The sequence below is a fragment of the Bufo gargarizans genome, chromosome 2 (genome assembly GCF_014858855.1).
Source record: "Bufo gargarizans isolate SCDJY-AF-19 chromosome 2, ASM1485885v1, whole genome shotgun sequence".
Lineage (NCBI taxonomy): Eukaryota > Metazoa > Chordata > Amphibia > Anura > Bufonidae > Bufo > Bufo gargarizans.
This window is the reverse complement of record NC_058081.1, coordinates 355,666,295-355,693,669: the sequence shown is the minus strand read 5'-3', so window position 1 is coordinate 355,693,669 and position 27,375 is coordinate 355,666,295. Positions and strand designations below refer to the sequence as shown.

General features: G+C 42.4%; 1 protein-coding gene across 4 annotated transcripts in view; it reads left to right on the top strand.

The window, feature by feature from the left end:
* Window positions 1–27,375, top strand: part of AFAP1L1 (actin filament associated protein 1 like 1) — a 74,786-nt gene that overhangs the window by 28,980 nt on the left and 18,431 nt on the right. For all 4 annotated transcript variants that reach the window (XM_044280720.1, XM_044280718.1, XM_044280717.1 and 1 more), the window contains exons 2-11: window positions 13,108–13,236; window positions 14,705–14,782; window positions 15,639–15,827; window positions 16,422–16,520; window positions 19,737–19,948; window positions 21,995–22,174; window positions 23,419–23,499; window positions 24,038–24,128; window positions 25,808–25,960; window positions 27,093–27,304. In XM_044280720.1, the coding sequence (XP_044136655.1) occupies window positions 13,108–13,236; window positions 14,705–14,782; window positions 15,639–15,827; window positions 16,422–16,520; window positions 19,737–19,948; window positions 21,995–22,174; window positions 23,419–23,499; window positions 24,038–24,128; window positions 25,808–25,960; window positions 27,093–27,304 (1,424 nt within the window). The remainder of the gene's footprint in view (window positions 1–13,107; window positions 13,237–14,704; window positions 14,783–15,638; window positions 15,828–16,421; window positions 16,521–19,736; window positions 19,949–21,994; window positions 22,175–23,418; window positions 23,500–24,037; window positions 24,129–25,807; window positions 25,961–27,092; window positions 27,305–27,375) is intronic.

Sequence of the window (27,375 nt, the reverse complement as noted above, 5' to 3'; positions counted from 1 at the left end):
GTACTTTGCCTCTATACTGCATCCGCTAGTCCTAACTTCCAGAGCAAATCCCCACAGAAGCCATTTATATGGTGCCTTAGAAAACCAAATATACACAATTTTACAGAAACAGGTTCCTAGACATTCTCAGTTTTCTTAAATAAAGCAGTTCCATGATAGAGCAATATCAATATGTTTTTAGCAAATGTATTTCAGCAACGGTCACCGGGAGCAGGCAGTTCCGAGAACAGCCGCCAGGGGCCTTCATCGGAACTGCCTGCTCCCGGTGACCGCATTTGTTTTAGACCGGCTCCCGGCACAGGTAAACTTACCTGTGCATTGCCAGACTTGTGAGTCAAGATGGGAGCCCATATGTGTTCGCGGGCAACACTGCGAACTGGCCATCACTGTTCAGCAATCCCAAATTTTTCTATTTTATGTCATGGTGTTTTCCTTAAAAGATCACATGCTGATTAGGGTGATAATAAAGTCTATTGTCTTACTGTGTGAGTGTACATTTAGTAACATTAGTGTAAATGCAAAAACTAGCACGGAAAGGTTGTATATTTTCGCCTTAGTCTCAGTGCTCTCATCTGCCCTGCGCAGAGGAGACAAGGTCACTATGAGCTGGTGGAGTGGATGCTCAGCTAATTTTAGTAGTGCTTAAAGAGACACACATGCACTGGTATGAGCTCAGAGGTCTACAATGTATGTGTCTGAGGGTAAAGGATGCACATCCTCTTCAGGAAGACTGGAACTTTTGTTCTGAACTAGTCTCTTTGAATTCTGACATAATTGTACTATGTGTGGTCACTTGTTTCTTAGGAGTCAAACCTAAATGCAGTTTCTTGACCAGAACCTAGAATTTACACAGTTTTGGCCTAAAATTAACAAACCCATAAATAATCCAAACACTGTAGCCCAGATTTACTAATCCTAAAGATGGCATAAGTTTAGACAGACTGTCTAGATTAATGACAGTGGCTTAGGTTGGATCATAAATCTAGTGCAGCGATAGATATTTTTCTCTGACTATGCCAACTATTGGTTGGCTTACTTTGTCAGACTTTTGACTCTAAATGGTGCATTTTAGGCCCTACCCCATTTCTGTGAAGCTCCACCAACTGTAAGCCCTTGAACCTCTGGAAAGGAGAGATGGATGACATGCACCTGTGTACTTGAAATATGGCTTCTCTGTATAGAAAAGCATTGATGATGGTGGCATCTGGTGATGGAACCCTAGACTAAAGCATTTCTCCATCCAGATACTATTGTTGCCAACAAAACAAACCCCTTGTTATTTTCCAAATTGCTGCATTACTTTTTCATCTGACTTTTCTTTCTTGACCTAACTATCAAATGATCAGTTACCATCTGCTTGTCTATGTTATGGGTGGGTCACCAGTGCTACAAGATAACAACCAGTGATCTCATGTTTGCGCAGATTTCCAAAATGAGTTTCTGGCAAAATTACATTGAGAAAATTAACATTCAGGCCCAAATCCATATCTGTAGAATCCTGTGATGTTATTTCTATGTTGGGGGGGAAAGTGGATGAGGCATAAGAGTAACAATGTGGCCTGGCATTGTTTTAGCCTTGTGTGTGTACCATGTGGAGGAATATAGCATACCCTTGCACTTGGGGAAAGGACTGGCACATTGTCTTGTTTGTCTCACTACAACAAAGCCTATTTGTGAATAATGGTGGCGGTTCTCCTGCTTTGGTCCTCCGTTTATAAGCCAGAATGCAGTGCCACTATGAAAGAGTGGCTCTAGCTGTGTCGAACTAGTTGCTTCTATGCATTATATAAGAGTGGCCATCATCTGAATGACAGCCATGTAATGCTATATTTTGTCTAGCCAGAAGTGGCTGAGGATCGGGAAAGCTGAATCGATGGCGATCAGCTGAATGCTGCAACAGCTTCTTTTAAAATAAGGGTTATCCCAAAATGAATGTAAAAAAAATAAAAATAAAAATAAAAACATCAAACATCATATAATACACGACAATCTCTTTCTAGCAGAGCTAGAACCAGCTCTGTACCTCACATGGATCCAGATATCTCCCCATTCATCACTCTGCTAAATTCTGTTCAAGCTGACAGCTCAGGGGTGTGTCCCTTCTCAGAGGGTTGGGCCTTTCTCAAGGGGGCATGTCCTTTCTTAGGGTGCATGTGCTTTCTGATAAGTTTCTGATAAGTTGTCTCCCTGTAATTGTCACAGCTTCTAGCAGTAGATATGGCTAGTGGCAGTTGAAGGATGGGACTAAGCATATCTGTCCATCTCAGTGAGGTGGACAGAGAACTAAGGAAAAGGACAAACAGCAGGTGGTGCTATACAGATAGATTTTAACGAATAACTCAGTGGCTAAACTAGTTTTTAATACATGCAGTTACAAGTATTGAGATCCAGGTGCTGATTTTAAATAGAATATGTTTGTTAGGCTATCTATCTATCGATCCCTAAGATATATAGACAGCTAGGTAACCAATGCTGGCCATTGACAGCTATTGAGATAGAAAGATCCCAACACACAGTAGGGAGCATAAGATTGAAAACCACACAGTAGTGTAGTGTTGGTATAATATTCTTACCGAAAAGTGGCATTGGACTATTTGCAGGAACATTTCCAACCATTTACATGCTTGTAACCGTTCCATTTTACCCTAAAGTTCACTTTTACTACTCTGAAATAAAATCCATAAATTATTTGCTTCAAGCAATCTTTTCAAAGTCTTTGCCCCTGATGACACGATGTGAAAATCTTATCATTTTATAGACTTGTCAGTTAAAATTGAGAAATAAACTGGTCATGGATGTAATTTGACCTTTTCTCAGCTTTGAACGCAGAAGAAAAATTTCAAGTTGAGATATTTTGGAAGAAAGTCAACAACAAAAAAAAAAACTTTGAGATTCCCTCAATGCTAAAATCTAATACGGCTTGATCAGTGACAATTTAGGGCTTTCTTGGCGATCAGTGTCAATCTAGGGCTTTCTTGGCCTTTAGCCGCCATTTGCTCGAGCTGTGACTTTCAACACTTTCTGCAACTTCAACAATTTAAGTGCGCAGGAAGGACTCAGGGCTGTATGGTGGCCCATTTTTCAGGAAAGGGGACACCGTATGTCTAAAAATAAGACGATATAAATATAAGCCGGATTTCCTATTTTACAGAGGAAAACTATTGTGAAGGAAAGATTGCTTGTAACAGTCTCTGGCATTCCGCATCTGTAGATATGAATACTGCCTTACTATAGAATATATTCCTTGTAGCAACTATTAGACTATTCTGATCCATATTATATGCTTATTTGTGGCTGGACAATGTATAGTGCTGTACAGTGCCTCAGGAATTGACATGCACAGTGCACAGATAATACTACCAGCACCCATGCTGCAGTGCCAATGAGTGCCATCCTTTATCTACATTGACACAACCTTCTATACTGTGTGCACACAGAACCAAATTATGCCAAACAGTGCATAGTGGCGTAACTAAAACTAACTGGGCCCCACAGCAAATTTTTGAATTGTGAACCCCCCCTACCCCCAGCAACATCTTCAAAACCACCAACTCACGTGCAACCCCCACTCCCGTGGCTAGTCAAGACTGAGCTCTCAGACCAGGCCCAGCAGCCGCTTGTCATGCCCTGCCCTGTGAGAGGCTTGAGAAGATCTGACAGACTTGCTACATGTGAGTCTATCTGACAAATTGTTCTGTTTCTCTTTGTTGTGGTTTTGGGCAGGATGCCACCTCCCCACAGGTTCTGATCATTAGCTATTTAGTGGTGCTATTTATACCCACCTCTCACTATAGCCCTTGCAGTTTATATTTGCTTCTGGAGTTCTCAGCTGGTGTTTGCTGGATCTCCTGCTCCCCGTCTTAAGCTAAGTCCTACTCCTTCCCTTTAGTTGTGTGTTCTGGCTAGGCCTCAGGAAGATGCTGGTTCCTGCACCTAGTACTAGGAACCGGTTGTCTTATCTCCAGCTCCCTAGCTGAGGGTTTGTCACAGTTTCAGCTAGACTTAGGTTCCAGCGCATGCGCACTTCCATCTTAAGGATTTGCTCATGTTGTCAGCAGTCAGGGAAATGTTCAGGGATTGTCAGGTGGTGACCTTTCCCTGTTCCCTAGCTTTGGGGCCTAGCCTGGTGTTTTGTTGCTTTTGTTGTATTTGGTTTGCTTCCCTTCCCTCACCTACTGTGACGCTGCTCCCTCCATTTCCTACAGTGTCACTGTGTATGATGTCATTGTATAATACTGTTGAGGAGTCCCTGACAATAAAATCTTTTAGTCCTCTTCCTGAGTGGGCCCTTTCTGAGTTTGGGCTCTAAAGCAGTCACTTTCCCTGCTTTCCCTATAGCTACACCCCTGGAGAGTGTTATAAATTGTCCAGATAAATGGTATTTCAGGTGCCCCTATAGTGCCCATAGTTATTAGTGTCCCCATCACAGAGGAGCCATCGCTACCTCATTCTCCTCTCTCAGCCCTAACCAAACTCTCCTACATTACCCATACCTGGCATTGGCATGTAAAACTAGTTTCTAAGGGTACAGCCTTGCGCAGTGGTGTACATAGAGAAGTAAGGGCCCCACAGCAAGGATCACACCAGGCCCCCACACAGGAGAGAAGATTTTTCCGCCTAAACCCCTTTCAATGACCCTTGGGCCATTTTTTCCACAGCCTCATTTGCTAAAAGTTCTTCCTTTAGAGGGTAGAGTCCTGACCAAGTTTTTACCTCCAGTAGAAGAGGGGATGATCTCAACTAAGACTGGGCCCCCTCTTGCCCTGGGCCCCATAGCAGTCGCATGGTCTGTCACTATGGTAGTTACGCCCCTGGCCTTACGTTTCCTAATGCAATTTAAGAAGCCAAAACCAAGAAAGAATTACTATATCGACGTGATACCTTGTGATGTATTAAGTGGTATGTGTTTTATGTTAGCTGGTAGTGTAAATCCTCCTTATGTCATGATGCTCTGCAGAACATAAACCTGACCCGTGTGCTGTTTTATCTTATGCTCATGGGCCTGGCTATTTCTGCCTATTAATCTGCTTCTCTGCAAACAAAGGACTTCAAAGAAAGCCTGTTTTCCCTGCAGGGTAATCCGATATTGCTGTAAAGCAGGAGATATTCAATCCGTCCAGTGACTGCGGTGGCCCCATGCTGCTGCCTGCACCCCACTTTGCTGCTGCGCTCTCCCATCCTCTCAACACTGTGTCATACTGTATATGCAGCATGGGTGACGATTGGAAAATCAAAGTAATCTCCTCTGCATATGGTGCTGGTTCACACACCCTTTGAATATGAAATGTAAACTCAGTTAATGTATATCTTCTTGGCAGCCAGAATGGAGGGTGTTATATGACACAACGTAATAAACTTTTGCTCAGCGCAATGTGTTTGGCATTACATTTGGGACATGTATGTTTTATCTGCACCTCTCTAGGGTGGCAACAATTTATGCAAGCGTTCTGTCTTGTAATACAATGGAGCTGATGTACATTGGTTTCCTTTTGGTTACAACTAGGCAATAACAGAGAGCGCACTGTGGCCCAGATTTACTAATGTGTCTGGTGTAATTTTGGAGCAACTAGGGTTTCTACACTTTTTTTTTTTTACTTGCTCAACTTATCAGGAAGGGGAGGACCTTAATTGGAAAGGGGGCGTGGCAAAATACATACCATTTTGCGACAGAATTGAACCCCAATTTTGGCATAAATTTATGTCTCAAAGTAAGCCAACTCTGCTTCATCCGTAGTCGCTCCCGCACTGTACAGTATTAGAATGTACTGGCTCCGATGAGCCGAAGCTATTACTTTACGAATTCTCACCAATTCTAATTGGAGCAGTATTCTGGGGGGTGCTAATTGGGGCATTAATATTACTGGGGGTACTAATGGGGCAATATTGATACTGGGGGCGCTAATAGGGGCATTATTAATGCTGGCGGGCACTAATGGGAGCAATAATATTACTGGGGAGCATTGATGGAGGCATTAAAATTATTGGGAGCCACAGTATGACAGCTACTGAACACCCTGTGTTAATGCTGATGGAGCCAAAGTTTTTACAAAACAGGTATCATTTTAATCAGTAGGATCAACCCTACCAGGTAGTATGCTAGGTTTAATAGAGTTGTTCCTACCTACAGGTGCTCTTTAAGGACCAGTTGGGTCACATCAGTGTAAAAACAATGGGATTTCTGGCTGTGTACTTGGCAGGCCATGACAGGCTGGCAGCCCCGACCAGCTGTGTTACTCTTGCAACCACTTTTCCTGTTTTAATGGGAGGAAACTTTTTCATTGATAAATCTGTCTATCTGTCAGGCCAAGTCTAGAGTAGCTTTTGGTGACTCCCCTCCGTGAAAAGTGCTGAGTTCGGCTATAGCCACTGTTTCACTTGGCTGGAATGAGCTAGAAGGAAACAGAAGGGCCGCATAGATAGATATACATTAGCTGCTGATGTGTTTACAGCAGGAGGTGGCAGGAAGGGCAGTGGTTGTAAGGTGGGGGTGAGATGTTCAATTTACATCCAGCACAGTAGCAAATGCAGAGAGCGACCCAGATCGGGTCACCCATGGTTATTTCACATTCTGTTAAATTAGCAAAAGGAAAGCCACAAGCAATCAGCATGTCTGACGTACATCACCAGGCGTGTGCATGCACGTGTTTGCTCAGTGTTTTACAGTGAAATCATACATATCATTCTAATATTTTTTTTAAGCTAGAGTGAAGATAGCTTATCTATGCATAGGTGGACACCCATCTGCTCAAGATCAAAGTAACCATATCAATGAGCTTTGGAAACAAAACCTAATGTATAGCTCATCTACGTGTCTGTACAGTTCCTGTAAGCAGCTGTAGCAGTTAGGGAGAGGTTCAGCAGGCGAACATACACTCACCTAAAGAATTATTAGGAACTCCATACTAATACAGTGTTGGATCCCTTTTTGCCTTCAGAACTGCCTTAATTCTACATGGCATTGATTCAACAAGGTGCTGATAGCATTCTTTAGAAATGTTGGCCCATATTGATAGGATAGCATCTTGCAGTTGATGGAGATTTGAGGGATGCACATCCAGGGCACGAAGCTCCCGTTCCACCACATCCCAAAGATGCTCTATTGGGTTGAGATCTGGTGACTGTGGGGGCCATTTTAGTACAGTGAACTCATTATCATGTTCAAGAAACCAATTTGAAATGATTTGAGCTTTGTGACATGGTGCATTATCCTGCTGGAAGTAGCCATCAGAGGATGGGTACATGGTGGTCATGAAGGGATGGACATGGTCAGAAACAATGCTCAGGTAGCCCGTGGCATTTAAACGATGGCCAATTGGCACTAAGGGGCCTAAAGTGTGCCCAGAAAACATCCCCCACACCATTACACCACCACCAGCAGCCTGCACAGTGGTAACAAGGCATGATGGATACATGTTCTCATTCTGTTTACGCCAAATTCGGACTCTACCATTTACATGTCTCTACAGAAATCGAGACTCATCAGACCAGGCAACATTTTTCCAGTCTTCAACAGTCCAATTTTGGTGAGCTCGTGCAAATTGTAGCCTATTTTTCCTATTTGTAGTGGAGATGAGTGGTACCCGGTGGGGTCTTCTGCTGTTGTAGCCCACCTTTCTTTCCCATTCTGACATTCAGTTTGGAGTTCAGGAGATTGTCTTGACCAGGACCACAACCCTACATGCATTGAAGCAACTGCCATATGATTGGTTGACTAGCTAATCGCATTAATGAGAAATAGAACAGGTGTTCCTAATAATTCTTTAGGTGAGTGTGTATATTAGGATAATTCCACTTCAAATGCTTCAGGCGAACACCTTTTGTCCTTTCTAATCAGTTTTTCGCACATTGTCTAAAGAATTTGATCATGACTGAACAATATGTAACATATATGTCAGAGCGATAATTTGGGTCACATTGTGGGAGATAATGTAAATGTAGAATAAAGGACAAAACGAAAGAGGTGAACAGGAAACCAGTCTTACAGGAGCTGTCCACGATAATTTTATATATATATATATATATATATATATATATATATATTTTTTTTTTTAGAAAGCCCCCCCCCCCCTATCCTTCACCAGTGGAACTTGTGAAGAGATCTGCTCCCCTATGTTCAGGCTCCGTGGCTTCCAGGTTGACTTCACTGTACTTACAGTCCCAGCATGTAAACTGCCTGCATGTGCACCACTGCAACCAACGATGTGTCCCCATGACACTACTGGTTGACATGCTGCTTGAGGACAAGACACTGCTGAGGCCAGTCATTGGCTGCAGAAGCACATGCGGCCCCGTCCATGAAGGAAGTTTACGAGCAGGGACCAGATGTCCAGTGAAGACAGCCCAGGAGGCACAGAGAGCAAAGCAGCAAGGGGCAGGTAAGTTCAGCTCTCTTTCCAGGTACCTCTGGAGGGAGGTCTTTAAGTTGCTCCTATACAGTATATACTGTATAGTACATCTATATGGGTCAGCATGGTGGCTCAGTGGTTAGCACTTGTGTCCTTTTAATTGATTGCACCCAAGGAGAACATCATAGATGTTCTCTCTGTCTTTGCGTCGGTTTCCTCCAGCTTTCCTACAACTGTTCCCTCCTTTACCCCAAATACATACTGAAATTGGTTCCTACAAAATTGGATCTAATGTATGTACGTTTCAGATGGGGAAATCAGATTGACATGAGTGATGACATCAGTCCTTCTGCACATCACTAAGAGGTATGTTGGCACTATATAAGCAACAGAAATATAGTAGTGAACATTAAAGGGGTTATACCAAAATGACAACCTCACTCATCAACAGGATATGTTAGAAGTGTCTGATTTGAAGGGGTTCAAGCACAGGGGTCCCCACCAATCACAGTGCAGCACTCGGCAATCCCATAGAATTTCAATGGCGCACTCAGTTAAAACAGATGGCATAGAACCCCTCTTTTCATGAATGGTGGGGATCCCAGTAATCAGATCTCCACTCATCTGACACATGACCTACAGAGTATATGGTTGCATTTACACAACGGCCATGTGACGGCATATTTTATTTATTTTTTTCACAGCAGACAGGGGTGGATTGGGAACTGTAAGTGGCCCCGAAAAAAAAAAAGTAGAAGTGGCCCCGAAAAAAAAAGTAGAAGTGGCCCCATGTTGTAAGTAGAGCCAAACTGGTAGAAGGTGTGGCCAAGCCAAGAAGGTGGGGTCAGAAAACCAGCCTGTTTTGCACCTTAGTGACCAGTCCATTCTTTCATTTATTTATTTTTGATGCATTCTAAGAGCTATAACTTTTTTATTTTTCGGTCGATCTAGCTGTATGAGGGCTTGTTATTTAGCAGGACAAATTATAGTTTTTTTTATTTATTAACTTGTATTAACTCTCTCTGGAGGGAGCATGTCCAAGCTGTTAAAAATTATATGCTGCTATGGACTCTATCATTAATGTGAAAGGTCAAATCCAACATTTATTTCTTTTTTTAAAATCAGTTCTAGTAGCTGGATGCAGCAGAATAAGTCAAATTTGAGAGGTGGTAAGGTCATGCAGTTGGGTTTGAAGCAGCATAGGAAAGTTTTGTATGGTTTCTCCTTTTTATGGTTTCACTTAGTGCCATACTATTTAATGATGGCAATGCCAATAATATGTCATTGGTGTTGGTTTAGGACTGCTTAGAGTCTAGACCATCATGAACACAAAAATACTAGGTCTGTGCTGCTCCATCAAGCCATGGCCCCCTTGTTCTTCTGTCGAGAGGACCCACACCAGTCACATAAGGATAACCCTAGGGATAAGTCATCAACCTTGAAAAGTACAGAACCTCTTTAGCTAAAAAGAAACCTTTTGACTTGATGTTTTGTCTAGCAGAATAATCCTCTAATAATTTCAGCTCACAAATGTGAAAACCATATTGTAACATTCGGGGAAAAAAATCGACTGTGAATACAAATGGAGGAAACTGAACTTTAAGGAAAGGCAATGTAAGGAAGTAGCCACGTGACATGCACAGCAGGAATGGGAGATCATACATTCTCTATAGTCACTGAAAGAATGAACGAATGAAAGAAAGACTGGCTGATACACAATCATGAGAATTTTTGGAAGGAAGTGGAGATAGGATGAATAAAAGAGGGAGTGGAATGGGAAGGAAAAAAAGGTTTTCAGCAAATTCCTACTGTTATCTGCAGGTGCCTACCCCCTCTCTTTGCTCGATTTTCTTATTGACTTTGAGATTCACTCTGACCTAATTTCTGGTTTTCCCAGCATTGTTTGGGTGGTCCCATGGCATGGATTGTTCGCACATGAGTAGTATCATTTCTTGATAATCACCCTCCATCAGTGTAAATTGCTGGGGTGCTGATAAAATGAGACTTGTCACGGTGACATTTACCACCATTTACAAACATCAAGTTATTGCTTCTAGTAAATATATCTTGTTATATGATTTCTATGATGAAGACTCTATAGTCTGCACACACGACCCTAAGTTCGCCATACACATTAGTATATTGTCGGCTGAACCCGCAGAGAACGTCGGGTATGGCCAATAGTCTAATGTGTGTGGGGAGCGCACGACTCTCCCCCGACAGATGATGTATAGGGAGAGATGGATCGGTTGAAGAAAATATTTTCATCCAATACTTTTGTTCTCCCGCGAAACAAGCCGCCACCAGAGGTATCCGCAAACCACAGATCCACAAAATAGGGATACCATCCATATGCAATCCATTTTTTGTTCTCAGTCCCATTAATAGAAATGGCTATTTGTGTCCACAAAACAGACAAGAATAGGACATGTTCTATTATTTGTGGGATGCAGACCCATAGAAATGAATGTAGCAAGTAATGCAGATCGAATTCTGATGCGCAATACGGTCATGTGCATGAGGCCTGAATTATATAGCTTTGTGCTGGACATCAGGATGTCTGTGAAGGGTTAATACTTAGGCGGACATTGATTTATCATTGTCACCTTCCAGTGCTGTGTGTTCACCACTGGTATTTGTAGCTGGTGATAACATGATAACATAGATACTGCAGAAATAAAGCACTGACAGATGTAGAAATGTGCAGACAGTTACCGCTTTGTACCTGGATTGTGTGTGAGCTGTCTGCCTCCTGTCTTGGTATTACTCATAGTAATGCCTTCAGCCTTGAAGTTCTGCCATTGTAAATAGCCCAGATAAAGCTTTTATCCATGCATGCCTTTGTATTTCTTCTCTATTACTCTCATTGTTCACATTCCACCTGCCTCTTAAACTTCTAAGATAGTATGTGGAGACCTCACAAGTGCTCTTCATGCTCTTTGTATACTATGAAGCTTAAGTTTTACTGGATCCGGCAGGGTTCAGCAAAAAAACGCTTTTGTTACTGATAATACAACCATCTGCATCCGTTATGAACAGATCCGTTTGTATTATCTTTAACATTGCCAAGACGGATCCCTCATGAACTCCATTGACAGTCAATAGGGGATGGATCCGTTTTCTATTGTGGCAGAGAAAACAGGATCCGTCCCCATTGACTTGCATTGGGGGTCATGCCAAAACCATCTTGCTCCACATCCCAGGACGGAAAGCAAAATACTACATGTTGCGGTTTGCTCTCCGGTATGGGAACGCAACTAAACGGAACAGAATACATTCTGTTCAGTTCAGTTCAGTTTTGTCCCCATTGACAATGAATGGGGACAAAACTGAAGCGTTTTTTTCCGGAAATGAGCCCCTATAACGGATCTCAATACTGGGAAAATAAAACGCTAGTGTGAAAGTACCCTAACACTGACAAATGAAACCTACAATGTTTCTACAAAGCAAGACCATCTCTAAGTACATGCAGTGCACACCACCTCCTCTCCAGAAGGAAGAAACCTGTATACCTGTTACCTTTGCAAGGAGTTTTCCATCTTCAGGGGGCCTTTTGGGCAGACACTGCCCCCAACCCACACACACATGGCCAGACCTGCCAAGTGAAACCTTACTAGATCCCCACCATTGGTTTCTGGCTCCTTTGTTTCTCCACTGACACTGCAGTGCTCTGGTCCCCACGTGTCAAAATCTGGTTTAACAGGTGATGCTCCCTTACTTTACTTGACCCATTGACATGACGTAATGTGGGAGACCACGTGCTCAAAAGGCCCCTGTAGTTGGAAACAATTTTTAAGGCCTCTAACACAGCCAACTAGTTCCCTGCCCTGTACTGATGAGGGGTAAGAACCCCTGAAACAGCTATCTATAGATGGGTGGCTATTTATTTTGCAGGAGACTCTGGTTTGACTCGGGCTGCAAGGTTTATTAAAGAATTGGATATTGACCTATAGGGTGGCTACCTATAGGTGGCACTATAGAGACAGTTTTTGTCTTCCTGAATGAGAGCTAATTTGCATACATTTTCCCATGCAGCGTTGCCTGTAAGACTCCCTGTGCCAGCTGCTAGTCTCCACCAAGAGAAACTGTACCACAGAAAACTAGGGAACAGCAAGTGATGTACATAATGTCCAATTTTACCAATTGTAAAAAATAAATAAATGCATTTTTAACATTATTGTAAGAATTAATTTATTGTATTACTGCCATCTATTTGATCAAACATTTCAGTTCTGTTGAAATGTCTGCCTCATTAAATACATATACTTCCCATAAATTAACAATTCTGGAGTTAACTATCTTAGATTTGCATTCTTGTGACATTCCTAAATTATTCCTGTATCTAATCAGTGATGTCAGGGTCACCCTATATGGAGAATGACAATTTATGTATAGATTTCCAGGAGGAACCTCTTTCTAATATACTTGATATTGTTATGTTGAAGAGCATTGTTCTTGCGTTCCTCAATGCTCATCTGGATGTGGCCTCCTAGTGGTGGTAACTTGTAAATGTGGAGACAGATAGAGACACTAGAAAACTGACCTCTGTACAAAGCAAAAAGAGCAATGAAGCCTTGTGAAATATATCAGGAAATCATGATGTTGGCTTCATACAAAGAACATGGCCACGGGCCTCCGGTCACCACGTTATTGTACTGATGTGATTTTCTTTGGTGTGAGTGACTTGAAGCTATGGAACTGATCATTTATCATGTGTAATTCCTAATATAGTAATCTGTATGTATATTTTATCTGTTTATAGTTCTAGACCAGCTGTTGCCAGAACTGAATGTACTACTGAAGCTTCTAGACCACGAATTCCTGAGCGCCACCACTAGAGAGAAACAAAGTGCAGTATGCAATATCCTGCGCCAACTGCAGCCATCTCCTGGTAGGAATCATTTGTGGATGATGTGACTAATCATGGCAGATAATCAGTGCCTGTTATCCTGGTATCTTCCCAATGTCTCCATTTTCTAACTGCCCTCAACAGCTGACAATATTTCATTTTTTTACATCTTACTCCAATGGGCCCTACGTGTCAGGTCTAATATTGGTCACTTGATCAATATCACGTACTCAGTTACAATAGTGTTTAGAGAAAGTGGTAACTCCATGAGAAATTTGTACCTGTAAAAGACCCCTCTCCCCTCAATAGACCCCAAATTGTCAGCATAAAAAGGGAGGGCAAGCATCCCACCATTCTCTACTCCAAGAGCTCATTTGCATCCTTCTTCCCAGAATTCCAGAGGAGCATATATGGCCTATAAGTCTCCTCACGCCAATTAAGGTGCTCTCCCCAAGGAGAGATGGTACCCCCTAAACTCCAAGATAATGAAAAGAAGAGGGTGAACAAATGCAGTCACTGGATGTAGAACTGTTGTGGGTTTTAGAAACACTACGAGGGGGCAACCTCTGCTCATATCCAGTAGTGATCCTCTCAAAACCAATGGATCATACAGAAAAATGTAACCAGAGATCACTGCCACCTAATTATATTCAGACACCACCAGCAACCACCCCATCAAACTGTCTGTCTGCATGGGCACATAGCTATGGTTCACCTGATCTGAGACTCCATTCCCAAGTGATGATATTTTCTCTCGATTAGGCCTTTAGTGCAATGAGGGTGTCACCATTCCTCTTGTCCCACCCAAGCTCCACTCATTTCTGTGGCCAGACCCTGATTTGCTGCTTTAAATGACAGAGCAAGGCAGTGGTAACGCAATCAGAGAGGGCTGGCCACAGAAATTTGTGGAGCTTGGATGCAACAAGAGCAATGGTGATGTACTCATTGCACCAAATTCCTAATTTGCATATTTAAAAAAAGTCTCATAACTTGGGAACTGAGTCTCGGATCAACAAAAGAAAAATGGTGTTTTGAGCAGGAGAACTACTCTTATATGTCTATGCAAACGTTAGATACAGAGATCACTGGTGATAGATTACCTTTAAACATCCTACTGGGAAGACTGATAGAATGCCGCTACCCTAGTGTATGAAGAATTTGTCATGAGCTGGACTTCACAATACCTAACAGAGGGACTACTATCATTCGTTATGACCAATAGGAAGCCACAGGAACTAAATAGGTGTTCACCTCATACGGCCTCAGGTATTTTGAGGGAAATTGACCTTAGAAAAAGTGACATATGGACGTGTGTATCTATTTCTTGGGATAAAATATGGTGTATCCGTGTGTCTGTCTAGTAAAAGCCTGCAGTGTCTTTCGAAATACATTAGTTAGGGGATAGTCATAAATTTTAGATTGCTATGATTTGGTGGAAAGAAATGTAACTGTTCTCTTTCAGTTCTTTTTCTGTGTTCATTCTTACATTCCTCTTCTGTGATCTGTTTAGGAGATGATTTCCAGTACATGAACACGGCAGTATACCACAATGGCACCAGCTTCGTGGAGTCCCTCTTTGAGGAGTTTGGTACGTTATTGTTATATCAAATAGGTAAAGAGATGTCACCAGCAGACCGGAAGAGCGAAGGGAGACGGCCTGTGCACACTGCGCGTGCCACCTCCTCATACCGCTGATCCGCGTGGGGGGGGGCCGGGTGTCAGACCCCCGCCGATCTGATATTGATGACCTATCCTGAGAAGCAATGAACTACTCTATATGCCAAGCTTCAGAACCCTGACAGCTGCACTACGTGCATGTGTGTGACTATAGCCATAGCACTGACTATGGGGCCCAGAGGTTGGCAATCCTGGCATGTGCAAGACAGTGGGGAATAACAATATGGTAATGTTGTGCTATAATGTTGGTTTTCCGATATATGGTGCAATTATACATACCTTTAAGTACTGCTACTTATGCTGCTGTAATCTTACGCTAAGTGGTGGGGCCCCTGTCTTACTTTTCTATGGGTCTCTATGTATTATAGTTACGCCCTTGACTATATGTCATAGTATTTATTGTACTTCACTATGGGAAGCTGAAATGTTGACTGGAATGGCCTTTTTAACACCCTATTTTGCCCTTTAGCGCTGGCGTAAACGATATATCAGTAAACTGAGCCACTTAGTAACTTTACAATCAGACCACCCCGTTCTGGTGTGTGAGTCATCCTTGTTAAATCTTCATGACAACCCGCCTTCACTAAATTTAACAGATACAGAACACAAAATCTCTTCTTTACTATGTGCATACTAGTTCCTGACAATTAGATGCATATAACTACATTACTGGAAAATATCCGTTTGGGATGTTATGTCCTGTACCGGAAATGTTGACGTTGCTTAGATAAGTGGTTGATGACCCGTGATTTTGTTTTCTTTTATAGACTGTGACCTGCAAGAATTACGGGACATGCAGGATGACTACAGAGAAATAGAAGGCCAGCCCTCTCCACCCCCACCTGCACCTTGTATCCCTCCACCACCATTGCCTACTACTCCGCCACCAGAAGATTATTATGAAGAAGCAGTGCCACTAGGACCAGGGAAGTCAACAGAATATATCACCTCCCGCAGTGAGTGATTTCCAGCTTTTTCGTTAAAGTTTAGGCATTGATTTTCAGTTTTCCTGTTCCATTCCAGGAGCAGAACAAAAAAAATGTTTGATTCTCCACATTTTGGAAAGTCAGTTATCCAAGGAGAGCTGCCCCTCTTTAAAGGACTTTCTGGTAATGATATTTTGCGAGCAGGCTGGCTCAGTCAGCTAAGGATTCATAATTACCTGCTCGCTGCCGGCTGCCGGTCCAGTCCTCTGCGCTGCCTCATGTGTCTCCATGTTGTGGTCCCTCCTCCAGTGTTTATACGGCATGGTCACAAAGTCTGCTGCAGCCAATAAATGGCTTCAGCGGTGCCATGGTCACAGTGGTCATATCACCACTGAAGCCAGTCATTGGCTGCAGCGGAGTATGTGACCATGCGCATGCTGTACCGACACTTGGTAAAATGTCTTTATTACTGGAGAACCCCTTTAAGCCTCTTACATAGTTAATATGGTTGAAAAAAAGACATAGGTCCATCAAGTTCAACCATTCAACAGCATCTGTTGTCCCCGAAGTTACGGTGCTATGTTTCTTGTGATCATTTCTGGTTTATCTTCCTGTTTTGTACAGATAGCTCCAGTCCTCCAAATTCCATAGAAGACGGATATTACGAAGAAGCAGATAATAATTATCCCTTGACACAGATCAATGGAGAGCAGAAACACTCCTGTAAGTGGCATGACACATGGTGCAGCTTTGCATTGTAGACCATTCTATACATAAAGAAGAAGATACTGAGTATCTAGCAGAAACAAACCAAAATGCACCAATTGACAGACCATGAGGCACAGTACATTTCCCCAAAGACAAGGGATTTATTCCCCAGTTTAGCACATTGGGCAGTGCCATATAATTAAAAAAAAAAATTTTGCCACTGTATCCAACTATGAAGTGTATGCACTATTAGATTATAGTGTACGTCAATCAAATTAAATATGAAATAATCTAATCTATTACACAGCTTCACGCATGTTTGTGGTGGTGCCTCTGAAAATCACAGGACAATAAACACATGTACTGTATTTAATTTACACTTGTGACCACAGAAAAGCTTAATTTTAGGACCATGATTGTAATTTTTACTCGGTGACAAAATACAACATAAAGAATTAGAATTTTAGCTAGTCTTTAGCTGAGCATCATGTTTATCGATATCTAAAAAGAGGATTTTATCTTTTAAAATCACATGAACTACAGGTCAGAGTAGACATGTTCTCGCTATGCCCCCTAGTGGTAATAATTGATTTAGCTGCAGCAGAAATGTTTATTTGCATGTTGGTCACCCAACACCTTAGGTCTTATCCACAAGTCCATTTCTGTGAAGGCATCCCTGAAAAAACGGTCAGTGTTTCATCCTTTCCAATGTCAGTGAGGGTCTTTTTTTGCCTCATGTGTGAGTGTTTTGCCCTCTGTATTTAATCTTTTTTGCATGTGCACTGCTAGACTGAAAAATACATTTTTCAGGTGTTTTCTAGCTACAATGCATGAAATGCGGACCTTTCACTGATGACATCCGTGTTCTGTACATGGTTTTCATGGATCCCTAGACTTCTATGGGTGTGTTTGATTCCCTAATGGATGAAAGTACAATGCATTCTGAAACTCTTTAAACTTTACATTTTGTTATGTTGCGGCCTTGTGCTACAATAAAAAAATATATATTTCCCCATAATTTTTCCCATTTCAAAGTGAAAACAGAACGTTCAAAGTCTTTGTTCATTTATTGAAAAGGAAAAACTAAAATATTCCATTGACATAACTATTCAGACCCTTTAGTCAATACTTAGTTGAAGCGCCTTTGGCAGTAATCACAGCCTCCAGTCATATTGGGTATGATGCCACAAGGTTTGCATGCTTGGTTTTGGGTATTTTCTGCCATTCTTCTCTGCAGATCCTCTAAAGCTCTTGTCAGGTTGGACATTTGTGAACAGACCTTTTCAGGTCTCTCTAAAGATGGGCTCTGGCTTGGCCATTCAAAGACATTAACAGAGTTGGCCCTAAGCCATCCCTGTGTTGCATTGGCTGTTTTCTTAGGTCCATTGTCTTGTTGGAAGGTGAAACCTTGGCCGAGTCTGGAATCCAAAACACTCTGAATCAGGTTTTCATTACGCATATCTCTATTCTTTGCTCCATTCAGCTTTCTCTCAACTCTGACTGGTCTCCCCATTCCGACCACTGAAAAATCGCCCCACAGCATGATGCTATTACGATACTATTGGGCGGGTGATGAGCAGAGTCTGGTTTCCTCCAGACATAACACTCCAGTTTTATCAGACCAGAGAATCTTGCTTCTCACAGTCTAAGAGTCCTTTAGGTACTATTTAACTCCAGTTGGGTTTTCATGTGTCTTTTAGTTATGAAAGGCTTCTTTCGGGCAGTGATGGTTTACCTTCTAGAAGTTTCTCCCATCTGCACACGGGATCTTTGGAGCTCAGCCAGAGTGACCATTGGGTTATGTCACCTGTTTTACCCCAGATTACTTAGTTTAGTGGAGCAGTCAGCTCTAGGAATAGTCCTGGTTGTTCCAAACTTTTTACATTTAAGAATTATGGAGGCCACTAAGCTCTTGGGAACTTTATATAGACATGGCTGTGTCTTTCAAAATCATGCCCAAACAACTGAGTTTGCCTCCAATCAAGGTGTAGAAACGTCTCAAAGATGATCAAGAAAAGGGGGAGGCCACCACAGCTAACTTTTAAGTGTCATTACAAAGGGTCTGAATGTGTGTATCCAAAGCTGCAACATAACAATATGTAAAAAAAAAAAATAAGAGTCTGAAGACTTTCTGAATGCACTGAAATGCATGTATCGATTCTTTTCGGGTCAGTGGATATTTACAAGGATGTGTGAATGAAACACTAAAATCAATAGATACGTGTGCTGTTTGTGGAGAAAACAGACAGCACATGTCCGTGAGTCATTTACGTGCGACTATTGCCTAACTTTCACGAAGATAGAAACATGCCATATTGTATGCCACCATAGAACAATTTTCAACTTACTTAATTAACTTACAGCTTACTTATTATTACTGATATCATTTTCATTTATAAATAATTTATCGTACCTTAGACTACCTTTTTTCTTACAAACTGTTACGGCAGTCGGTAGGGAAAACGCGGACAGTGAGCCCTAACTCGAACCAAGCCCTCTTTAACTGCCTACTTGCAGTGCAAGCCCTAGGTGGCAAGTCTGCAACTGGTCAACGTTCCCTACTCTATTAAGGTGCAAGACAGACGACACACAGAGACAAAACCACACAAAAGCAAGAGGTGAATAATATGAGCAATCTAAACACACAGACAGAAGTGGAACCGTGAGCACAACTAGGCAGTCACAGACTATCAGTGGCAAGGATATGAGGCCAGAAGTGGATTTAAATAGAGCGCCGAGTCCCTGGAGCAGAACCTGATAGGTCCATGGACTCGGCGCTCCATTGGACAGGAACAGAAACCCCCAAGAAATTGGATAACTGGGCTGTCGTTCAGTCCGCAGCATTACCTAAGTAAAATTATGCACTAACCCCCCCCCCCCCCCCCCCCCCCCAGCATACGTACACTCCGGGCAGAAACAAAACAACAAAACATTGCACTCTGTTGCTATGGATGTGACCACGACCCGGGGGGACGGTTTGAGGGGGTTCAGCGTGGCCATGCAGCTAATGACAAGGGGCGCTGGATCCCAGTCAGACAGGTTAGTTTGTGACACAAACAAATGAAACAATTTTCATAAATGTATTCAACATATACAACCAGTGAGATATTGATGGGCACTGAACTGGTGCACTGTTTATGGTAGTTACTATCAGCAGGTTGTATATGTAATTTGGTTGGTGTACATTGCATTAGTTGATTGTTTGTTATAATACCATTTTGTTGAATGCAGATAATGAATCTGATGGGCTTAGCAGTTCATATGAGTCTTATGATGAGGAAGATGAAGAAGGTAAAGCTCAGCGTCAAATGCACCAATGGCCTTCACAGGAGGCCTCCTTGCATCTTGTTCGAGACAGCAGAATCTGTGCTTTTCTCCTGCGGAAGAAGCGTTTTGGCCAGTGGGCCAAGCAGCTTACCCTCATAAGAGACAACAAGCTATTGGTAAGAGAAATAAAGCCAAGAATGAATAAAGCAAATAGACTGATAATGTAAGAGTAGGAAGGAAGGAAGGAGGATATTCCCTATTACATCCCTCTATATCAAAATATTGTGGCAGCCAGAAAGGATATCCTGTATCCACTCTTCACTGGCCACCTTCATGGAAATAAAGTATAACAGCAAGACTGTGAGCTAGTGGTGTTGAGCAGGTCACTGACCAGCCCTGGTTATTCTACAGGTCCATAGCTGAGAACAGCTGTTATTTGTGGGGTCAGTGCTCCTGCCTTACACCTGATATACCAGTCAGGATTTGTGTTGGCAAAAAGCTACTATTTTTTAACATAGGATCCTACAACGACATTGAGTCAATAACACACACAGTGCATTTGAAGTTCTGCAATTTAAAGGGAATCTATTTCCAGGTTTATGCTGCCATGAGGGTATTCCCACTGCAACATTTGTGGCATATCCTTAGGATCTGCCACAAATGTCATATAAGAGCGGGTTCCAAAGGTGGGACCTGCACCTATCTCCAGAGTAGGGTCCCAGAAGTGTAGGAGAGTGCACCGTGCATGTGCAGCATCCTCTCTATTCACTGGTATGAGATTTCTGAAAATAGCCAAGTGAGCAAACTTAGGGTGGGTTCACACTAGCGTTAGGGATTCCGTTATGGCTTTCCGTTATAACGCGAAATAACAGAATCCATAAGATGGAAGGACGGATCTGTTATTCTGCCCATAGACTTGTATTATGACGGAATGCAAAACGGAAGCCCTTAAAAGGCATTCCGTTTGCTTTCCGTTCTAATAGAAGTCTATGGGAATCAAAACGGATCTGTCTGGGTCCCGTTATGCTTTCCCATAGACTTCTATTAGGACAGAAAGCAAATGGAATGCCTTTTAAAGGCTTCCGTTTTGCATTCTGTCTGGGCATTATTTTCCCTTATAACCGTGTTATAACAGAAAGCAATAACGGAATCCCTAACGCTAGTGTGAACCCACCCTTAACGCTAGTGTGAAACACTTAGTTTTGGAAATTCAATAGCTGTGAATGGAGAGCAAGCTGAGCACCATTAGCTAGTTTCGGAACTACCTTAGCAGTGAAAGGAGGGTGGTCATGCATACATGACTGCTCTCCCTTCACTTGGGGGACCCTATTCTAAGGATAGGAGCATGTTCCAGATGTAATACATCATAATATTTGTGGCATATCCTAAGTATAAGCTACAAACATTAAGATAGGAAAACCCCTTTCAGTCCAGAAGCGACCCAAGTGCTAAGTGAAGAAGGCTCCTGCTGCCCTCATGCCACTGACTGACAACTTTCATCTATTACTGTCAATCAACCGCTGGTGACCAGGGGAGCCAGCAACTCATGAATGTTGAGGAGACGTCAGCAGTGCACATGTGATTTTATGAAAACAACTGGATGAAAGTGACACACCGCTATAATCAGGGTTGCTTTTACTTTTGCTGACCTCATATAGGGCAGCATAAAGTCGGAACCTGTTAAAGGGAACCTGTCACCTGGATTTTGGGTACAGAGCTGAGGACATGGGTTGCTAGATGGCCGCTAGCACATCCGCAATATCCAGTCCCCATAGCTCTGTGTGCTTTTATTGTGTAAAAAAAAACAGATTTTATAGATATGCAAATGAGGCAAAGATGAGTCCTGTCTCCTCCATGCTTCAGAGATGAGCCCAGCATTCTCTGACTCTGAGCCCAGCCACGCCCACTGTGAAGGAGCCCAGCACCGCCCCACATCCTCCGAATCTCCTTCTTGCTCCCTGACGCCACAAAGCTAGAGCGCCGTAATCTCGCGATGCGCGAACTAGCTCATGCGCAGTTCGTTCCCTGAGGCTGATGCCAGCACAGGGAAGAAACACTATGCCGACACTGCGCATGTGCTAGCTCGCCCATCACAAGATTACGGCGCTGGTCAGAGCGGACGCTTTGATCATTGTACCCTGGAAGCATTTACAATAATATGAGTTTATCTTCATTCATGGATGTCCTACTGCATTTTTGGTAATGAATGTTTCTACCTGCAGTGTTACAAGAGCTCCAAAGACCAGCATCCTCACTTGGAGATGCCCTTGCCTCTATGCGGAATCACTTATGTTCCCAAGGATGGGAGACGTAAGAAGCATGAGCTGCGATTCTGTCTGCCTAATTCGGAGCTGCTTGTGTTGGCGGTTCAGAGTCGAGAACAAGCTGAAGAATGGATGAGGGTAATGGAACCTTTCTGCATTGTATATCAAAAACGCAATAAAAAAATCCTAAGTAAAATACACAAAAAATAGATAGTTGTGATATGAACTACGGTATATATTATGACCCTGTATGTATAAAGAGGCAAAATATTCTGTTATCATGAATAAACATTCATATGAACATTCATTCATGATAACTGACCCAGTTATCTTCCCATGTAAAGTTGTTGCTTAGTTTTTTGGACTCTTAACTGGTAGCCTTTTGTATCTATTTAAAAAAATCCCCTGCCCCCCACTGCTCCATCCTGGCTCCCTGGCTCCCTTCAGCAGTCTCCTGGTCCCTGTCTTGTAAGGTTCTCCCTAAGCAGCACATCACTGCTGGGTCATGTGCAACTTGGGGCTATGTCGCCACTGAGGTCAGTCATTGGCTGCAGCACAGCAAGTGATCACATCTATCCTAATGGTGGATTTACTGGCCCGATTATTAAGAACGACTGATTGTACGAGCTCCAGATAATCTGCTTGTGTAAGTCCTCTTTCAGACAAGTGTGTCCTGTGCAGAAATCACGCCCGTCTCATTTACCATTTTCTACGCCACTTTTGAAAATGGTCTTAAACTACACAAGCAAGGCAGTTCCCGTAGTTCAAACCCTGCAGTACGGCTGGTGGAACCAAGTGCCAAAGTTATGTAGAGGTCTGCCACTTATGTAGAGTTGCCACTTTTTTCTGGTCCAATTTTTTCATGCGCAAACCCATGAGACAAGTCTTAGTGAATATAAACCTGTGTTACAAAAAACAATCACTAGAGGTCAGACTTAAACCAAAAAAGAATAACCTGATTTATTAAGGGAAAATAAATAGGATGCAAATTTATTGATAAATGTGCCCCCACATCTTTGGCCCAGTCCTTTTCCTGCATTCTTTTTTTAAATAATGTAGAAACCCTATTGGCCCCATTCAGACAAGCATTATGCCAGTGCTATGCAGTACATTCCAGACCTCTAAGAGTTACATAGCATCATTAATCAATAAAATGCTATGCGACCCCCTCAATGCTGGAAGGTCAGGACAGGAGTCGCTGCATAATGCTGCGAGTCCGGAGTGTGGAACTCACTCGTCTGAAAGGGGCCTTTTGCACCACTTTTTAGACAGATTTTAGGTGCAGGCACATTAATAAATCTGGGCCTTTATTTTAGGTGTACTTAATATTTTGGGGTGCTAATAATGTTGACCACCAGTGTATCCTGTATATCTTTATGTAGGTCATCAGAGAGGCCAGCAGCCCAAGCACAGTGCAGCCACTTGCATCCCCGGCACTGAGGCATAAACTAGACCTGGACAAGGTGAGATTCTAACTTCTATTATGTTCTAGCCTTGTACCCGCCAGCAGGCCATTTTACTAGCAGTCCTCATTTATGGCAGCGCCCTGTAAACAGAGAAGTTCAGAGTTTCTTGTTTAGATCCAGAGATCACTGACACTTTGTACAGTTTTATCCAGGCAATTCTTTGTTTGCAGCAGATCCGCAAAAAAAATGCACGCATTGACTTCATTTGGGCCGTGGTGCGCATCTTGCAAATGTATTGGAGGAGAGCTGGTTTAAAGGAAAAATTGCTTAGTTGCCCGTAGCAACCAATCAGATTCCACCTTTCCGTTTTCAAAGGAGCTGTGAAAAGTGGAATCTGATTGCTATAGGCTGATCAAAGGGGGTCCCGGGTGTCGGAACCCCACCAACCAGATACTGATGACCTATCCAAAGGATAGGTCATCAGTATTAACATCTCAGAGAACCCCTTTAATTTACCACCAGAGACCCCTTTACTCGTGTAAAGAACATCACAGATTCCAATGTAATAACGTGACCTCTCATTAACTGTCTGCAGAGACTATCCCATGACAAAACTTCAGATTCAGACAGCGCGGTCAACGGAGAGAACAGCTCCCCCAGCAGTGGGAAGGAGAACAGGGACAATGGTGAGTCTCATACTGCAATAAGACGAGCCCAATATCTACCTGATCCTGATATATTAACAGCCCATTATTCTTTTTAGATAAACTGATGTACATGGCCAATAATATATATTATATATACATATATATACTGAATAATTTCCAATATGAGGACCATGATTGATTACATTGTGAGGCTATGTCCATATGTGAGATAAATTGAACAGAAAATAAATTAATTGTGGATTTTTTCACGGATTTTATAGCAGATTTCATGCATTGCAATGGGTGAAATCCACAGTGAAAATCTGTAACGTAAATGAACATGGTGCGGTTTGAAAATCCGCACTGCAGATCCATTTTCTTGCTGATTTTTATCTGCAGCGAGTGGATGAGATTTCTTAAAATCTCATCACTTTGCTTGTACTGTGAGAAACTATAGATTTTCCATCCTCAAATCCGTGTACTCGCTGTGTATGAACATTACTTTAAGGTGATTAAGCCCTTCACGACATCCACCATAAATGTACAGCAGATGTCGGGTCTTTAAAGATGGCACCCACTCCGGAGCAAGCACATACAGACACCCACAGCTAATTACCGACGATCGCGGAAATTTAACCCCTCAGATGCCGTCGTAAAATATGACCACGGCGTCTGAGAGGCAGAAAACCTGGAAGCATATGCTTCATGGTCAGGAATGCCTATCCCCGGCGGAGATCAAGGGAGGTGTTCCATATCAGTAATGAGCCTGAGCCTGTACTAGGCTTCCAGGCTCATTACCTGTATATCACAATTCAGACCAGCAGGTGGTAGCATTAAAATGTAATATAGCTATTTCTGATGATTGCATGTTGAGGTCAACTTGGGGACCTAAAAAAAAAAGATAAACATTAATAAATGAATAATACATATATATATATATTTCAAATCACCCCCCATCCCCAAAATTAAAAATAAAAATACTTAAACACAAAAAAAAATCAACATCATGGGCATTGCCATGTGTGAAAACGCCCATACTATTAAAACCTATCCCATACAGTGAATGGCGTAGCAGAAAACAATAAAAATGCCTATTTGTTGTTTTTTCATCACTTTACCTCCCCCAAAAAATTGAATAAAAAGTGATCAAAAAGTCATACACACCCCTAAAACGGTATTAACAAAAACTACAGATCATCTCACTAAAAAATGAGTCGTCACACATCTCCGTAGACAAACCTATAAAAATGTTATGAAGGTCCAAATATAGTGATGAAAAGAAAAAATACATTTTTAAAAAGACATTTTTTTTCAGTATTAAAACGCAAGAAAAACGATACATATGTGGTATTGCTGTAATCGCACTGACCTAAAGAATGAAGAGCATGAGTCAGATTTACTGCACAGTGAACATTGTAAAAAAAAAACCCATAAAACTTTGGCAGAATTGCGTTTTCCACCCCATTTGGAGTGTTATTCCGGCTTCCCACTACATTCTATGCAATATTAAATGGTGCCATTAGAAAGTAACATTTGTTCCAAAAAAACAAGTCCTCATACGGCTATGTGAATGGAAAAATAAAAAAGTTTTGGCTCTAAATAAAAATGGAAAATTGCTGCATCAGGAAGGGGTTAAATAGTTTTGTTTGGCCTAAGCCTGATAATGTTTAATATTCCCTATGGAGGCCAATATTAACAAGCATTCATTTTGCCTGTAGCAAAGTGTCGGAGGACTGGCCTGGCCGAACTGAAAGGGTCTATGAGTCGAGCTGCAGGGAAGAAAATTACAAGGATAATTAGTTTCTCTAAGAAGAAGCAATCAGCAGAGGAGCAGCATACCTCATCCACGGATGAAGATGTCCCCTGCTGTGGTAAGTGGCAATCTACCAGCAAGCAGCGCTGGTTCTACACACTCCACAGTGCTTTGTGCATTATCCTTTATATGGGGAACTATATTATATATTCACATTAGGAGAGATTTATCAAAACTGGTGTAAAAGAAAACTAGCTTAGTTGTCCATAGCAGCCAATCAGATTCCACCTTTCATTTTGCAAACGACCTGTGAAAAATGAAAGGTGGAATCTGATTAGTTGCTATGGGCAACTAAGCCAGTTTTCTTTTTTACCAGTTTTGATAAACCTCTGCCATTCTTTTTTTAAATCCAGGGGATCAAAATCTGTACAGACCAAATACTTCTGACAGCTGAGCTACAGTTGAATGGAGTCTAAGGCTACTTTCACACTAGCGGCATGGACCTCTGGCAGGCTGTTCCATCGGGTGAACAGCCTGTCGGATCCGTCCTGACGCTAGTGACCGTGTGCCCCCGGACTGCCGCTCTGTCCCCATTGACTATAATGGGGGCGGGGAGGAGTTCCGGCGGAGGCGAGAGGCTGCCGGAATGTCGGACATGTCGTAGTTTTATTCCGGCAGCCTCTCGCTGTGCGCTGCCATGCCTCCGCCGGAACTCCACCCTGCCCCTATTATAGTCAATGGGGACTGAGCGGCAGTCTGGGGGCACACAGTCACTAGCGGCTGGACGGATCCGGCAGGCTGTTCCGTGCCGCTAGTGTGAAAGAAGCCTAAGCAATCCTTTGTGATTTACATACATTAGCAACATAAACCTGCCTTCTCTTCTGGTACTGTGCTACAAATGTTCACTGCAGAAATAGTATATCAGCCTGGAGTCGATTACTGGCTCACCAACTTTATAGACCGGCCACATGATTTTCATCAGCTGCATTTTCACTCAAGTGGAACAAGAAGAAAGAATTATATCATATTTTTAAACCATTTTATGTATCCAAAACACTTTTTTCTGATCTGATTAGGTAGCACATATTTAGATGTCTAATACGTACAGCTCATATCCCAGCATTTGTATGCATTGTTGGGATATACGGTCATTTTTGCCACTGTCCCTTTCATATTGTCTTTCAGTTAATGGATATTTTATGTGCCATGTATGCAGTACATTCTCTTCTTCTCTCTGCTTAATGCGCTAGGTTTCCTGAATGTGCTTGTGAATCAGTGCTGGAAGGAGCGCTGGTGCCGTTTAAAGGGACAGACTCTCTATTTCCACAAAGACCGCAATGATCTCCGGACTCATGTTAATTCGATCGCGCTACGTGGCTGTGAAGTGTCACCAGGCTTTGGGCCTCAGCATCCATTTGCTTTCCGGATACTACGTCAAAATCAAGAAATCTCTGTCTTAGAGGTATACTCCTGTTTTGGACTTTTAAATATTATTGCCAATATTTATAGGGAACATAAGACATAATATAGGAG